The 17,745-nt window shown below is 41.4% G+C and overlaps 1 protein-coding gene across 14 annotated transcripts in view; it reads right to left on the bottom strand.

Annotated features, from left to right (window-relative positions):
• Positions 1-10,189, bottom strand: part of TOPBP1 (DNA topoisomerase II binding protein 1) — a 46,319-nt gene extending 36,130 nt beyond the window's left edge. For 7 of the 14 annotated variants that reach the window (XR_004986850.2, XR_006741137.1, XM_036431426.2 and 4 more), the window contains exons 1-5: positions 9,962-10,189; positions 7,261-7,395; positions 4,495-4,638; positions 2,634-2,815; positions 1,455-1,651 (exon numbers count right to left, since the gene is read on the bottom strand). Coding sequence is in view for 12 of the 14 variants with exons in the window: in XM_036431426.2 (XP_036287319.1) it covers positions 1,455-1,651; positions 2,634-2,815; positions 4,495-4,638; positions 7,261-7,395; positions 9,962-10,174 (871 nt within the window). In the remaining 2 variants the exon portion in view is untranslated. Of the gene's footprint in view, positions 1-1,454; positions 1,652-2,633; positions 2,816-4,494; positions 4,639-5,401; positions 5,567-7,260; positions 7,401-9,321; positions 9,413-9,961 lie in introns of those variants that run through there. The other 7 variants (XM_036431430.2, XM_036431434.2, XM_036431431.2 and 4 more) reach the window with 4 other exon arrangements.
• Between the last annotated feature and the right edge of the window lie 7,556 nt (positions 10,190-17,745).

Below are 17,745 nucleotides of genomic sequence, written 5' to 3'. Positions count from 1 at the left end.
ACAGATGCTATGTGAGGAGTAACATCTGTTACAAACTTATATAGAGACAGAGGCAACTGTGGGGTAACTGAAACAATATTACACTTGGTTTGAGTATACCCTCCATCACTTAATTTAAAAATATATATTTTTATTGATTTTTTACAGAGTAAAAGAGAGGGATAGAAACATTGATGAGAGAGAGGCGCACTGATCAGCTGTCTCCTGAACACCCCCCACTAGGTATGTGCCCGAAACCAAGGTACATGCCCTTGACCAGAATTGAATCTGGGACCCTTGAGTCTGCAAGCCGACACTTTATCCACTGAGCCAAACCAGCTAGAACCACTTAATTTCTTTAAAAATATTGAAATATCATATAGCCCTGGCCACTGAGGCTTAGGAATTTGGGCCTTTGTCCCATGCACTGAAAGGCTGCTGATTCAATTCCTGGTCAAAGCGTATGCAGGAGGTAACCGATTGGTGTTTTGCTCTCACATTGATGTTTCTCTCCCTCTCCCTTCCTCTCTGTAAAAAAGTCAAAAAAATCTTATAAAACAAACACACACACACACACATATATATATATATATATATATATATATCCATAAAACCCTTTACTGCCTTAAACATATTTTAACACAATGTATTTTGAAGCAGTATCATAGAGAAATTGAGGTCAACATGTAATAAAAAATAACATGAAAACAGTTTGTTTGTTTTTTACATTCTTGAGAGCCAGGAAATGAGCTATCCTCAGAATCAGAAAATAGCTATAGCAGTTATCAACTTTATTTATAATCATAATTGGGCATACACAAAATTCTGACTTAATTACAATTACCAATTTTAACAATATTTTTTAAATTTTATTTCCTATCTAGGTCTGAGTAAAACACTGTATAGATATAAGAGATTACAAAGATATGTAATTTAACTACAAATATTAGCTCTCTTGTTATCCATACAAATTTCTTATCTCTTTTCTAAGTATTTGGTAATTGTGTAGGAGACAAAAAAATTAAAAGATTGGATAATAAATTTAGATAAAGCACTACTGAAAATTTTTATTTTATATTTATTGAATGACCTGGGTAAACACTAGGACAGTCATATAATTTTTCTACAAATTGTGACCCAAACTATTTTTGTAAGATTTTTAGGGGGGAAAAATATCACACTATATTTATGATATGTCAGAAGCAAAAGCTATTCTGTAAAGAAAATCTTAACCCTTTGCACTCCGCTGTCCCCTCTCAGGGGACATCGGAATTCTAGCATATCACTCGGATGTCCCCTCTCAGGGGACATTGTAGTTTATTAGTGATTACGGGGAATTGGGTTAATTCAACGCACCCGCCGCAAAGTAGCATGGAGTAGCTGGTAGCCAATGTCCAGAATGGTTCGGAGTGCAAAGGGTTAAATTGTTAAAAAGTAGAGAAAATCTTGCATTTGTCCAAGGAAATAGTTTTTACCTTTTGGCTCTTGCACAATGAGGTGTGTACATTCATTCATTTTCAACTGTCCCATATATTGGCCTCCATGCTTAACTGTAAGTTGCTGAACTGACTTCCTTTCTAAGCCACACAAGCCAGTCACACAGATTATGCAACCAAGAAAAATAGGACACTTGAAGTTTTCCATGTTTATATCAGTATATCTAGTTATTGTACTGGGAAAAACAAATAAAAAGGAGAAAAATGAATGTATTAAATATACCAGATAGTTTAAAGTTCACCAGAAATATAAGAATATCACTAATGCTTTCCTCATTTTTAAAGATTTTTATTAAATATTAAGAAAAGGGGAACTCACAGACACTCAGAATTACACTAATTGCTAATCTAAGCTCGGCACCAAATCTCTAATAAAAAGTAATGTTTTAAGGGAAAACTTTTCATTAACTCTAAGTCTGTGCTGGTAAAAGTGGTGGTTATTTCCCAAAATTTTAAGTCTGAATCTCTACTTTGGTTGCCTACTAGAAAAACAGAATCTGTATCCTTTTCTTATACAAATAATAAGCAATGATTTGGGGCAGAAACCAACAAAAATATCACTGTCCTTCTGTTGCCATGCTTGGCAGATGTGCTGATGAAACAGGCTGGGAATGAGGGTAGTGAGATGCTATCCTGTTTGCTCACTACATATGCCTACAGCCTAGCTCAGGGCAGATACATAAAATGGGCTCAATTAATATTTATTGAATGATCACATCCCAGCTAATGACTTACATGATTATTTTCAACTTTACATACATCCACTTTGGGAGGGAATACAAGTGACTAATTTGGTCTCCATATTAACATATAGGCACAGTACTAAAGAAGAAAGCAATATAAAACTTGCATTTGCCATACTGATTTCCCCAACTATTTTACAGTATACTGCTCAAAACAATTTTATTATCAAAGCATTTCCTACCTTGTAGCTAATTCTAACCCATAGCCCATTCTACCTATCAACTTCTAACCGGGTAACAGCTTTTAGAATCCGCTCTTTTGTTTTCATTGGAGAAAAGAATGATGACCCAATTTTTATCCCTGAATGACAAATCCAAAGATACAATAAAACCTCCCCTATGAAAACTCACAATAAGCTAGAATGACTAAACATATTATTTTCAAATCTAGAATATATCGAAATGTCTTTCTTACTTCTCTTGTGACTTCTCCCAAAGTGTGTTAACCCAAGAAGGAAGCAAAATTGGTTTCTTTAGATTTGCAGCAACTAAGTATTTTTTGCTACCAACTTCTCCGGCAATAAGGTGAGTTACTGATAGATTCAGGTCTCTGTACACACGTCCACCCATCATTTGTACGTATTTATGAACTTCTTCCTGTAGTCCCAAGAGAAAATATATTAATTCTGAAGCAAACCTCTATTTTTTTATACAATATCCCATATATATCTTGTTAGCTTAAATGCACAAGTGTTTCTCGCCAACATAAAGTTAAATAAATAACCAAATTACTTTTTGGAAGGTAAATATGAATTATAAAAAGAAATTTATTAAATTTCTATTTATTGATTTTAGATAGAGAGAGGGAGGAAGGGAAAAAGAAAGCGAGAGCAAGAAACATTATCATTCCACTTATTTATGCATTCATTGGTTGGTGTGCCCTGACTGAATATCGAACCCACAACCTTGGTATATTGCAATGATACTCTAACCAAGTGAGCTCCTGGGCCAGGGCATAGATTTTAAAATAATACCTTTTTTAAAATAATACATAATTATCTCTTTATAAAGTCATTAAACTATGTTGTCTTTTAAAATATATTTTTATTGATTTTTAGAGAGGGGAAGGGAGAGGGATAGAGAAAGAATACCTCGATGTTGAGAAACACTGGACAGTTGGCCTTCTGTACACACCTAAACTAAGGACCGAACCCACAACCTGGACATGTGCCCTGACTGGGAATCCCACTGGTTACCTTTCGGGTGCATGGATGATGCTTAACCAACTGAGCCACACTGGCTAAGGCACTATATTACTTCTATAATAAACAAAGTATTTTAATTTACCATACATATTTTAAAATGAGTAAATTACATATGTAACATAATATATCTACTACATACCTCTCTCTCAGAACCCCTCTCCCCTTTTTATAGGATCTCCCATCTACAGAGGAAAATGTTTCAAAAGCAAACTTATTGACTACGTAGGGGGAAAAGTGAGTTTCCTTTTCCTTTAATTTTTTTCTTTTCTTAGCCCTGGACAGTCCAGTCCAGTGGATAGAGCATCAGCCTACAGACTGAAAGGTCTCAGGTTTCATTCTAGGCATGGTCATATGCCCAGGTTGCGGGCTTGATTCCCAGTGGAGGGCATGCAGGAGGCAGCCAATTGATGATTCTCATTACTGATGTTTCTCTCTCTTTTTAAAAAAAAATATATTTTATTGATTTTTTACCGAGAGGAAGATAGAGAGATAAAGAGTTAGAAACATCGATAAAGAGAGAGAATCATCGATCAGCTGCCTCTTGCACACCTCCTACTGGGGATGTGCCAGCAACCAAGGTACATGCCCTTGACTGGAATCAAACTGAGGACCTTTCAGTCTCCAGACTGATGCACTATCCACTGAGCCAAACCGGTTTCGGCCACTGATATTTCTCTCTCTCTCCCTTTCTCTCTGTAATCAATAAAAATGGATTTAAAATGTATCTTCTTAAAAATAAAACAGATCCCACTCTATTCAACTCATAAAAAAATAAAAAAGATAGGCCTGGCCAGTGTTGCTCAGTTGGTTGAGCACTGTCTTGTGCACCAAGGGTTGCAGGTTTAATTTCCAGTCATGGCACATGCACAGGTTTTGGGTTTGGTACCTCGTCAGGGTGCATTAGGAGGCAACCGATTGATACTTCTCTCTCAATCAGTTTCTCTTTCTCTCTTAAAATAATAAAAATGAAAAAAATATAAAAATACAAACACCAAGTATAAAGTCTTCCAAGTATATTCTACACAATAAAAAATTCAGTATGGAAATACAGACGTATTCCTCAATACCTACCCTTTTGTCTTTTTCCAGGCTTGTACAAGATACAGTTACATCACACATAACCATATTATAAACTGGATGCTCAGCTCTTGGGACACATCGCTGGTGCTGCATACAAAATATAACTACTTGAGGACCAACAATTCTGCAGCCAAGCTATAAAAAAAGGGGAAAGTTTAGTAAGTAACACTTTATATTATTTACCAATTCTTTATAAAAGTTGGTGATCACCACAAAATTTCACCAAATTATTTTAAGAAAAATATAGAGACCATTATATAATTTCTCAGACATAGTACTCATTAACTATACACACATAAAAGCAAGTCAAACAATGCAGGCTATCAAAAGAAGTAAGCTCCAAGAGCCACTTTCACTCAAAATTACCAATGAAATTTTAATCACAATCGTAACAATGGGAAGGGTGTATGACTAACAGTCTTAAGCCATAATTAGGAATTATCCTTCTATACTTTTTAAATGAAGCACCCAGCCAATGAAACAGCTTAAAGTATTAAGCCTAAATAACCCTCATCTAAATTACCTCTTATATCACCAAAAAACAACAAAACCTTATAATTCTGGGCAGTTTCTACATTTGTTTTAAATATTCTGTCTGCAACTCAAAGTCTTCCCAAAGAAAACCCACAAACACTTCTTTTAAGATACTGAAGGTTACTAAAAACAAAAACGACATTTCATTTTCATTGATAATTGACACTAGCACATTCAAGCCAGGCTAAAAAATCTACAGTTGTGCAAATCACCATAATATGACTGAAATATCTACAGAGTAAATGATTATCTTCTTGGTCAAAAGAAAATGGAGTTTTTAAGCTATTGATTCTATCTGACAAGCAGTGTTATTTCCAAAAGGAGGGTAAGACCAGCAATGCTTCCGGCAAAAGTGGGCACAGACCTTCCACAAACTGTACAGATACTGCATCTGCCTACTCTTCTAGGTTTTCTTCTCCTTCAAACAAGAATCACTTCTTTGTAATCTGGATGGAATTACAGCCCGTTTACTTTTATTTCAATGCTTCTCTCTTGTCCAGACACCAAAAAAGTAATGAGTCAGTAGACTCTAGAATCAACAGAAAGAAATGAAGATGGCTCACTGGTATATTAGCAATACATTCATCACCAAAATGCTTCCTTTTAACGTAACTTTTCAGTCTTTAGGAAGTACAGGTATTAAATTCTACCTGCAAGAGCAAGTAATCTGAAAGAAGCGGTCTTTTCCTACTCTATTTCTCCCTGAAATATTTTGCGATCACACTGAGTTTAAAGTACAATAGAACTCAGTCACTAAAATGCTTCAGTATAGCCCTGGCTGGTGTGGCTCAGTTGGTGGGGAGTGCAACATAAGGTTGCTGGTTCAATTCCCCGACAGGGCACATGCCTGAGCAAGGTGTGGAGGAGGCAGCCAATCAATGTTACTCTCTCACACCATGTTTCTTTCTCTCCCTCTCCCTCTAAAAATCAATAAAATAAACTTTTTAAAAGAGGGATTAATTTAAAAAATAAAATGCTTCATTACTATAGGATTCCCTTACACTAAGTGAAGTTAAATCCCCTGAAATACTATAAAAAATTACATATTAACAAAAGCTTATTATAACATAACTAGAGGCCTGGTGCACAAAATTCGTATGGGGGGAGGAAAGGGTCCCCTCAGCCCAGCCTGCACCATCTCCAATCCGGGACTCCTCGGGAGATATCTGACTGGCAGTTGGATATCCCTCTCACAATCTAGGACCACTGGCTCCTAACTGCTCACCTGCTTGCCTGATCACCCCTAATTGCCCCCTGATGGCCTGGTCATCCCCAACTTCCCCCGCTGCCCCCAACTACCCCCACCCCCATCCCCAACTTCCCCCGTTGCCCCTCACTGCCCCTCTCTGCTGGCCTGGTCACCCCCAACTGCCCCCTCTTGCGGGCCTGGTTGCCCCATGCAGCCTGTTCGGTCATCCATTTGGTTGTTTCAAATGTGATGGTTGCTTAGCCATATATATATATATATATATATATATATATATATATATATATATATATATTTTTTTTTTTTGTACTAGAGGCCTGGTCATCCATTTGCTTGTTTCAAATGTGATGGTTGCTTAGCCTTTTATTTATATATATATATATATATATATATATATATATATATATACACACACACACACACATATATATACATATATATACATATATATGTATCGATATATATATATATATATATATATATATATATATATTTTTTTTTTTTTTTCTACTAGAGGCCTGGTGAATGAAAATTCATGCACTGGAATGGGGGGGTCCCTCAGCCTGGGCTGCCCCCTCTCAGTTCAGGAGCCCTCAGGGCCAGGAAGCAACCTGGCGATCAGGGGAAGGCAATACCCCGTCACATCTTTGCTGCTGTTACTGCTGGCAGTGCAAGCCTCGGCCAGCTCTGGGCGGCTGAGCAGCCTCCATCCAAGGCTTGCCTGCGCATCTGAGGAGACTGGGCAGCTGAGGAGACTGGGGGGCTCCAGAGGCAGGCGTGCGGAGCAGCTGGATCTACCTTGCTGCACGGCTGCCGCCCCAGCAGGGCTGAGGGAACTGGACGCCACTATATTTGCAATGGCGTGAGAGTCAATTAGCATATTCCCTCTTTATTAGATAACAAATAATTTTTTTGTATTCATAATTTGCATACTTCATGATCAATAAATAATTTTTCCACTGAAGCAAAAACAAATCCAAAAACATACTGAAGAAACACAATGTAAGTTAGCAAACCTTTTTGAGGTGATCAAAAACACCACCACTAAAAGCGTCACATATATAAAGTGATCTGTCATCCTCCTTAAGCTTCAATGCCTCTTCCTCTGTAATAATCTGAAGATATTCTTCGGACTGGAACTCTTTTATTGACTGAAAGAAAAAGATGAAATAAGATTGCACCTGAAACTGTCATTTGCTATTTAAGTCCTACAAGCTCTATATTTAAAATCCATCCCAAATCCAGCCTTTTCCTTGGACTCCTCCATCACCTCTCACCTAAACTCCTGTAGAAGTCTCTCAAGTGTTTCCTTCTCCCTCCCTTGCCTTAAATCTTTTCTCCACACAACAGCAAGAAATCTTTTTAACAATATAAATCACATTATGCCCCTCTACTCAAAAACTTCAACGTCTTCCAAGCACACCCATATGAAATCCACATTTCTTAGGATGGCCTACAGGACCATGGCGTCCAGCCCTTGCCTGTCTCCCTGCCCTTACCTTCGACCTCCCACCGACCTTACTTTTTCTCTAGTCACTCCAGCATTCTTGCTACCACTGGAACAAGCAGAGCAAGACCTCCTTTAGAGGCTTTGCTCTTGCTCCCACCGCCTGGAATACTATTCGCCCAGGTCTTCACCAGACTCAAGGCCTTACTTCAAATGTCACCTCCTCTGAGATGCCCTTCCTGATCACTCTTTCTAAAATACCCCTTTCCTCCAGTCTATGTTACGAAGACATAACACCGACAGTATGTAGACATATACAGTTGTCTCTCTCTCTTAAAATTTGTTTCACAGTCTTGTTTGCCACCATATCCTGGCACCCAGGTAAGCACGCAAATATTTTCCGAACAAAATTTGAAATCCTCATGTTAAATACTTAGAATGATCCTTTAAAATGAGTAAGTCAGATCATGCCACTGTTCTGATTAAAACCTTCCAACCGCTTTCCATTTCACTGCAAGAAAAAGCCAAAGTCTTCACAATGGCCCACAAGGCCCGACAAATCCTCTTAAACCTGCTCTCTGAAGCATTCCTTAATATTCTTCCCTCCATCTCTTGCTCATCATGCTACAGCCACACAAATGTTGGGTAACACTCCATGCACTTTCCCAGGGGCCCTTCTTCCCTCTGCCCAAAACCTTCACCAGACAGCCACACGGCTATCTCACTTCCTTCAAGTAAACTCAAATATCATCTTTTCCATAAACGATAGCCCAATCACACACACTCTATTTAAAGTTACAAACTTCCAGGCCCCTTTACCTGTTTTGCTCTTTTCTCTTCACTTAACACTTAGCACACTGTAACATACTATATAGTTTACCCATTTGTCATGTCAGATTAATGTCTCTTTCCTCCTGCTAGAATAGAAGGTAAACTCTAAGAAAGTAGCAATCTTCACCTGCTCTGATCACAGATGTATCCCATGTGCTTGAGCAGTGCTTATCAGGCACGCAATAATTATTTGCTGAAGGAGTAAACTTTAAGGAAAACCCTGCTACAACAGAGCTTCTAAAACTTTAATGTACAGAGAAATCACACCGAGGATCTTGTTAAAATGTAGATTCTAACTGTTTAAGTCTGAGTTGGGCCCAAGTTCTGTTTTTATACTCTTAAGGTATGCTGCTGCTGGGGTCTGGGAGCAGCAAGGCTCCACCCTACCTCTGGGTCCTCCCATATTATACTGTACATTATACTGTACATAATGAAACACACTTTTAACAACCTACTAACCAAATAATGAACTGTAACCAGTACAGGACTGACTCAAAATTTTCAACACACAAAGGTCTATTCTGATTAGTAGACAAAAGAAAGCAACTTAATTTCCAAGAACAGCAGGTCTGCCACTTTTAACAGAAATCTCATAATAATTTAAAGCCGCCCCAACATATAATGACATACTTACATTAATTAAATCTAGCAATGAGATATCTGTGTTAATGAGACTACAGTAAAACTATGTAGTTATGAAAATAAAATAACTATTACTGAGATATAAAGATCCAATAAATCAAAAACTCTAAAACCAAGAAAATAAAGCATCAAACACGATGTTTTCAACTGTTCTTACCTCAAGAGCTTTAAGAAAGCATTCGGAATTGTCTGGAGACTGTAAAAACTTCACAAAAAACGGTTCTTTGTCATTTTTGGACATTTTTAAACTGTCAAAACAAGGGAACCAAAAACAAAAACACATTATGCATCACGCTATCTGCTTAAGGAGCCTACTTTTTTTTCCTGCAGACAAGAACGCCTAAGGACAGGCATTTTGGCCTCGCCCGTGAATTCATCCATTCCGTTTGTAAGAATCGCAGGAAAGTGGGCAAAGTCAAAGGAAAAAGATAACCTGCAAGTCCGAGGACGAACTCAATGTCCCGTAGTTCAATACGTTAAGGGCCTTCACTACTGGGGCTCTAAGTGCCCTAACCCAATGAACAATCCATTGCATTTAGCTCCGGGCACAGGATGAACCTGGCTCAGCAGGTTAGGTCAGTACCGGGGCTTCAATGTGAACGTGCAAGCCAGGCAGCAAGGCGCTGCCTCCCAGAGGGCCGGGCGCCCGAGCTCCCCACCCGCTCGGGGAAGGCCCGGCTCCCGGCCCGGCCACAGCCGCCCCTCCCCGCCGGTTACAGGGGCCACAGGGGCCGGGGCGGCGGGAACGCCCGGGCTGCGGCGGGGAAGGAGCGGGGCCCTCTCCGCGCCTCACTCACCTCCGTGGAGCTCGGGGGTTTGGGGGCGGCGTGCGGGGGCGCGCGCGGCCAGCGGGAGCGCGGCTGGGGTCGGGCGCCAGCCCGGCGCACACCCGCCGCACCCCGCGGCGCCCCCACCCCAGGCGAACGCGGAACCCGGAAGTGCCCGAGGCCCCGAACCGACTTTCGCGCCAACCGCGCGGACGCGCTCACCGTTTCCGGCGGAAGTGACATCACCTGCAGCTGCTGGCGGGGAGGTGGAGTCGTGTCCAAAGGGGTGGCAGGCTTCGGGAAGGCTGGGCGTTCTCGCCGGCTTTGGGGCTCAGGGGAAGGACTTGGGCCGGGTGTCCTGGCAGGGGCTTAGGGTTTTTGGAGGCGGCCCTGGCACCGGCGGGGCCGAGCACCCTCGGCTCAGGGGGTGGGGCCGCTGGGGATTAAGGTGCGGAAGGGCTGCGGGCCCCAAGTACCTTAGGGGAAGTCCTAAAACAAGGAAATGTAAAGCTTCAAGCCAGGATGGGGGGGGGGGGGGGGGGGAGAGCGTTTCCTCTATAAATAGTTTTTAAAAAATATTTTTATTGCAAATAAGCATAGCCAACGGATACAAGACACTGGGGGGGGGGCAGGTGAGGGCATATTTTGAGGTAGGGGAGCGGGGGGGGGCAATGGGAGAAAAAAGGGAGACATGTACTACTATTTGTAATACTTCAAACAATAAAAAAAGACAAAATGTTGTATATTTAAGGAACATTAGAAATATATACATTTTTTATTTATTTCAGAAAGGGAGAGGGAGAGATAGAAACATCCATGATCAAAGAATCATGGGTTGGCTGCCTCCAGTATGCCCTCCGTTGGGGATCCAACCCGAAACCTGGGCATGCGCCCTTGACCCCAATCGAACCCAGGACCCTTTAGTTCGTAGGCCTACGCTCTATTCCCTGAGGCAAACCTGCCAGGCTCCGTAAATATTTTATGCCTGCCTGTGCCAGGCAGTGCATGAGAAACCACATATTATCACCCAAAACAACTCTTATGAGGCAAACAGTGGTATTTTCATCTCACAGATGTAAAAGCTGAGGCTTAGATTAGTTAAATGATGTGTCCGAGGTCACACAGTTAAGTGGTAAAGTTCGGATGTAAGCCAAGTCTTTTTCCATTTTATTTTCCATCACCATTGATTCCCTCCTATACCTTCAGCCCCCATCCACCACCACCTCCAATCACCACTTGTCTGTGTCCATTTCATTTTTTTTATTTTTATGAATCCCTCCACTACCCTCCATTACCACCCCCACCAGACCTGACTGCCTGCTATCCATGAATCTGTCTTTATTTTGCTTGACTTGTGGATGAAAATAGGGGTTCAATGGAAAGTAATCTCAGAGTGATCTAATCATACATTCCTAACTGGGCAGGTATGATGGGCAGTCCAGCCTCGGGCACAGAACTTTAGGAAAAGACTTTACCTTAAGGCAGCCCTGTCCATGTTTCTGCGCAACAAGGTTAACACACCTTTGAAACGGCCCACACCAGGCTCCGCCTTCCAATAGTGCCCACCCTTTCCGACCCCGCCTTATAAAGTGTGAATCTTAACTATTCTAATCTGACCTGGGCCTTGCTTTCTCCCACCTTCAGGCAATTTTCCTTACAACCAATCTCAAATGCCTAAAAACAACTGCAAACTGTTAGTCTCTAGTCTCCAAAGCATTTATTATCTCAGTCTATTGAATTCTTGCTCCCAGGTGTATCCTTGCTTGGCAATAAATTTTTACAAAAACTCTCTACAGGTTTGTACGTTCTTACATCCACAGACGCCGCAGACAGCCTCTTTTCCCTACAATTCAGCAAAATAGAATCACTACCTACCACAGCCAAGAGGACAGGAGGGAAGAAAGATGTCTGGATGACTAGATTGCACGCCAAGTGCAAAGAGGTCTTTGCCAAGATTGTCAATGGCCCTCTCCCAGTCTTTCTCCCTTCAGTGAGCATTTCATCTTTCTCGGTAACTCCCTGAGTCTAGAGGAGATCTGGGATGGAAACTAAAGTTCAAATGGCAAAGGTTAGGGGGACGGGAGGTAAAACGGGACGGCAAAATCTTGGCTTGTTCATGATGAACAAGTCTGTTCAAATGACAGACTGCTTAGTGTTTATTTTAATCTTGAGATTGAGAAGCTCATGATTTTGGATTGAGTAATGTGAGAGTTTAATACCATGTTCCTTGATTATTTTTCTCCTTCTTCTTAGCAACTAAAGATAGCAATGAGCAGCTTGGGCCTAAGTATGTGAGCTTGGGCCAAGCCAAGTGAGTCAGAATCGGTAACATGAGGGCTCAATGGTAAAGACCTGGTGCTGTTGTTGGGGACAGGGCGAGGAAACCCTTAAAAATAAAGTTAGTTTAAAAAACAAACAAACACACACAAAAAACCCCACAATATTACAGTTAATTGTGAGGGAGCAAAACTGTCATGAAGCTGTAACAATAATGACTATTCATAGGGTACTTCAGTGTCCATAAAGGACTCCTGCTTGCACTATTTCTGTTTACTTTCCTCAGCAATCCTCTAGTCTAGTATGCTGGCATCATTGTCCCATATTATGTAGATGGAGAAAGTGAGCCTCAGGCACTTTGTCACAGCCAGGAAGTGAGTATACCTTGGCTTGAGAAGAGGTGGCCTGACTGGAACCCTGCGCCCCTTCTGACCAACCAAACTGCTCCTTGTCACATGCTGCCTGCACACCTCTTCACAAAGGTCTGCACTGGGGCCTTGCTGCTGATGAAGATGAGGAGGAAAAGGAAAGCACTCTGAGCTTTTAGCCAGCTGGATTTGAAGAGCAGTGGAGTCAACCTTGCAAATGACAAGTTCTCCCATCTGTGTCTCCACATTAGCTAGAGCAGTGGTTCTCCTCCTAGTGTAGAACCTGGACCGGATGCCTCAGCCTCACCCAGCAATGTGTTGGAAATGGAAATTCTTGAGCCTGACCTCAGGCCTGGGAGTCAGGAACTCGGAGGGTGGGTGCCAGCATTCTGTGTTTGCACAGTCCTCCTCCAGGTGACTGGGATGCACATTGAAGTTTGCTTGAACAGCAGTCCCTTTGGAAAGGGGGGAAATGGTTAGGCCAGTTGTGGTTAATGATTTCCTGAAAATGGGGAATAGCTGTGTTGTACCCCGATGTAACTCTCAGAAGAAAGAGTTCAGGGATTAACATTCCCCTCACCTCTCTGGCATTCAGGGGCACCTCCCTATTTCTTTGGCATTTTTTCACCTAGAACCAGACACTCCAGACCCTTGCAGTAGGATTAAAGGAGACTTTATATTGATCTATTTGTAGAATGGAAAAACACAAGAAACAAATATGACAAAACAGTATTTTTAAAATAGAGGTGGTGGGAGTATGAGTTATATTTTGCTACATAGATAAGATTTCTCAAAATTAATAAATGAACTAAAAATAGATTTTTGAGGGTTTTATATTTCTCAAAATTAATAAACTAAAAATAGATTTTTGAGGGTTTTATATTTTTTTCAGTGCTATAAATGAATGAATTTGTATAAGTAAAGGGCTTATAATTTAAAATGAATGAGACTAGCAATCTTAAGTAGTCTTTGCTGTGGCAAAACATTAGTTTAAACTGTTGTCTTCAGTAATGTGAAAAGTAAAATAGACCTACTGATTCTGGTGTGGTGGAGGGAAGGGGATAAAATAGAATCTTAACAGCATCTGTTGGTACTGGCTGCATATAATTAGGTATTATAAGAAACAAACAACAAGCTCCAGGTGGAATTTGAATCTAAAAACCAAGAGGGGAATTAAAAAAAAAATCTGATGAACAATATTAACTGGTGAATATAATAGAATCAGAGGTATGGAAGGGGAGTGAACTGACGATTTTCAGGGAAAAGGAGGAGGGGTGTGTGGGAAGAGACTGAACATAAACTGTGCACCTATGGATGAGGACAATGGGGGGTGGGGTGGGGAAAGGGCAGAGGGTTGGGTGGGAATCTGGTGGAGGGGAGCAATGGAGAGGGGGGAAAAATGAGGAACATTTGTAATAATATGAACAATAAAGATTTATTAAAAAAAAAAGGGGGGGGTGGAATTTAGCAATCTACAAATGTGAGGTTTTGCAAGGTTGGGAATGACTGCATCTAGGCCCTAAAAATGAGATATACCAGAGAGAGGTTTTAAATGGCCATTACAACCCATCCATGTAGAGAAGATCTAGTTAAGAGTATGGTCCTGCCCTCACTGGTTTAGTTCAGTGGATGAAGCATCGACCTGCGGACTGAAGGGTCTCGGGTTCGATTCTGGTCAGGGGCATGTACCTTGGTTGCGGGTACATCCCCAGTAGGGGGTGTGCAGGAGGCAGCTGATTGATGTTTCTCTCTCATCGATGTTTCTAACTCGATGTTTCTAAATACACATAATCATTACGTGTATTTATTCATTCATTCGATTTTGTTTGGAGCCCTATATGATAGCAGACCCTATTTTCCAATGTAGGATCAGCATACTTTTTGCAACATGACTTTGTCCCTGTACAAAGGAAGTTTTTGGAGTTTGCTCCATCCTGAGGTCAGGGGCACCTTGGATTTGAGCTGTGTTAGCTTTAGATAGATAATTAACCTTATCCCTCTCCTTTCCTCTCTGTAAAAAATCAGTAATATATAAATATATTTTATATAAATATAAATATATAAATATATTTTACTGATTTTTTATAGAGAGGAAAGGAGAGGGATAGAGAGTTAGAAACATCGATGAGAGAGAAACATCGACCAGCTGCCTCCTGCACACCCCCTACTGGGGATGTGCCCGCAACCAAGTTACATGTCCCTGACAAGAATCGAACCCGGGACCCTTCAGTCCACAGGCCAACGCTCTATCCACTGAGCCAAACCAGTTTTGGCAATAAAATTTTTTTTTTTTTTTAAGAGTATGGTCCTTGCACCCAAGCCAGGTAAGCATCATGGATTGAGAGAAAGAGAGAGGTATGGGGCCAAGGACAGCAGCCAGGCTTGAACATTAGTTCGAGAAAACTGTGGAGTGGCTACTGTTGCAGGGAGAGAGCTCTTTCAGGGCTTCCCGGCAACTTTGCACGCATCCATAGGGGCAGAGGTGAGAACGACAGCACATCTAACCTCCTGCTCTGCTGCTGTGAGAGGTTGTGTCAAAGCAACAGAGGTGTCGTTAGCACTCTGGATGTCCTTCCTTTGCAACATGACTCTGTCCTCGTACAAAGGAAGTTTTCGGAGTTTGCTCCAGCCTGAGGTCAGGGGCACCTTGGATTTGAGCTGTGTTAGCTTTAGATAGATGATTAACCTTAGGGGATCATGTTCACCTCTTAACTCTATTTGGTTTTTATCAGCAGGTCTGCAGAGAAGATTGCTCAACCCACTTTTGAGACAATCATTATGTGTATTTATTCATTCATTCGATTTTGTTTGGAGCCCTATATAATAGCAGAACCTATTTTCCAATCTAGGATTAACATTTTAAAAATATATATATTTTATTGATTTTTTACAGAGAGGAAGAGAGAGGGATAGAGAGTTAGAAACATCAATGAGAGAGAATCATCGATCAGCTGCCTCTTGCATATCCTCTACTGGGGATGTGCCCGCAACCAAGGTACATGCCCTTGACCGGAATCGAACCTGGGACCTTTCAGTCTGCATGCAGGTGGACGCTCTATCCACTGAGCCAAACCAGTTTCAGCTAGGATTAGCATATTGAACAAGAAAAATCTAGTCTCTGCCCTCAAACCACCTATTTCCCTTCAACAGGATGAATAAATGAAGTGAGAGCTAGGGCACTTGTAAATGAGCACAATAACCTCTAAATTCATTCACTCAGAAATAATAACTAGTCTTAAACGATAAAGATTAAGAATTAGCAGCTAACATAGTCCTCACTCCTGCTTCTGTCTTGATGACACAGCATGTGCAGCAATTGTGCCCTTGTTGAGGACAACCAGATGTGGCTCAAGCACTAGAAAAGATTTGCATGACAGCATTAGAAAGGTGCCAAGTTTCTGGGAAAGGGGAGGCCACACAGAGGTGAGATGACATTCTGCAACCATATTTTCCTGAGGGCATTTGCCACTTCTGGGCTCAAGGGGAGAGGTGTCTGGAAGAGGGCCTATGCTAGCAGAGCTATGGCAGACCCAGGGATGGAAAGTGGAAGCAGAGGCATGACTGCAATCAGAAGTGGGGTGCAGTGAACTAATCCTGACGAATGAATAGTGTTCCCTTAAAGTATTTGGCACAACTGGAAACTCCGTGGAATGAGAGACCAAAAGGAAAATTCTACACCATAGAGCAGTGGTCGGCAAATTGTGGCTCACAAGCCACATGCGGTTCTTTGGCACCTTGAGTGTGGCTCTTCCACAAAATATCACGGCCTGGGCAAGTTTATGTTGAAGAAGTGGCATCAGAAGTTAAGTTTAAAAAATTTGGCTCTCAAAAGAAATTTCAATCGTTGTACTGATGATATTTGGCTCTGTGGACTAATGAGTTTGCCGACCATTGCCTTAGAGGGATTCCGATGACTACACTTGGTGAGTTAGTTCCTATGGCTGCTGTAACAATCACCACAAACGTACTGCCTTAAAACAACACAATTTACTATCTCGCAGCTCTGCAGGTCAGAAGTCTGAAAGGGATCTCCCTGGGAAAAGTTGAAGGTCTCATCGGAGATGTATTCCTGTCTGAAGACTTGACAGGAGGACCCATTTTCTTGCTTTTGCTTCCATTTTTTGGCCCATGGCCTCCCTCCCTTTCATCTTCAAAGCCCAAAATGGCAGAGCCTGTCTTACATTGCATCCTTCACACACTAACTCTTTGCTTCCCTCCTCCACATCTGAAAGACCCTTGTGACTACATTGGTCCACCCAGATAATCCAGGATGAAAGTCACATGGTTAGTAACTTTGTTTCCACCTGCAACCTTAACTCCTTCTTGCCATGTGACATAACATATTCACGGTTTGTGGGATGAGGACATGGACCTTTTTTTTGGTGGGGGTGGGGGCATTATTCTGTGTATCACAGCAGGCTTTCAGTAGCTAGACTCTGGAAGCTTACCCAAGCTGCAACTTAGCCTGGATGCGGCACAACCCTGATTGGATGAAAGTGATCAGTCCCCATTCTATCTTTTTAGCAAAATAAAAGGATGAATGCACTTTAGAAATAGTAGATTATCTGAAGCCTCTAAAAAACAACAACTTTATACACAATGTCCAATTACTTGTTCAAGCAAAAATTAAAAGGCATGCCAAGAGAACTATGTGTCCAAAACTAATAGGAGAACACATAATATAAACAGATATACCCCTTCATCGATGGTATGAGTTAACAGAATAATTATTACTTTTGATCATCAGTGGTTATAAGAGGGATGAAGGCGCTTCTGGGCTCCTGGTAATATTCTCTTTCTTTATCTGAGTCCTGATTACATGGGTGTGTTCCTATTGTGTCAAACCATGGGCTGTATACTTATATGTATAATTCAACAAACAGTTTGTATTAAAACTATATACATTTCTTTTCCTCTAAATAAAAAAGAGGAAAGGACTGCTATTCTCATTTTAAAGAATGCCAAAGGTCAAAGGATTCCTTGGGCGGAAGAAGAAGTAGCCGAAAGGCCCAGCTGGGCATCTCTGCCCCTAGGGAAGGTGCCCTGCTATGGGGTGGTACAGCAGATGGTTACCAGGACGTGTGTGTCACCATTACAGCTGGCGCAGAGTAAGGCTTTACCCCTTAGCAGCCTCTGGGCCAAATCACATGCCGAGGACCTCTCGATGAG

This window comes from Pipistrellus kuhlii, unplaced genomic scaffold (genome assembly GCF_014108245.1).
Source record: "Pipistrellus kuhlii isolate mPipKuh1 unplaced genomic scaffold, mPipKuh1.p scaffold_m20_p_11, whole genome shotgun sequence".
Lineage (NCBI taxonomy): Eukaryota > Metazoa > Chordata > Mammalia > Chiroptera > Vespertilionidae > Pipistrellus > Pipistrellus kuhlii.
The sequence above is the reverse complement of the archived record's forward strand: the minus strand, read 5'-3'. Positions and strand labels throughout refer to the sequence as shown.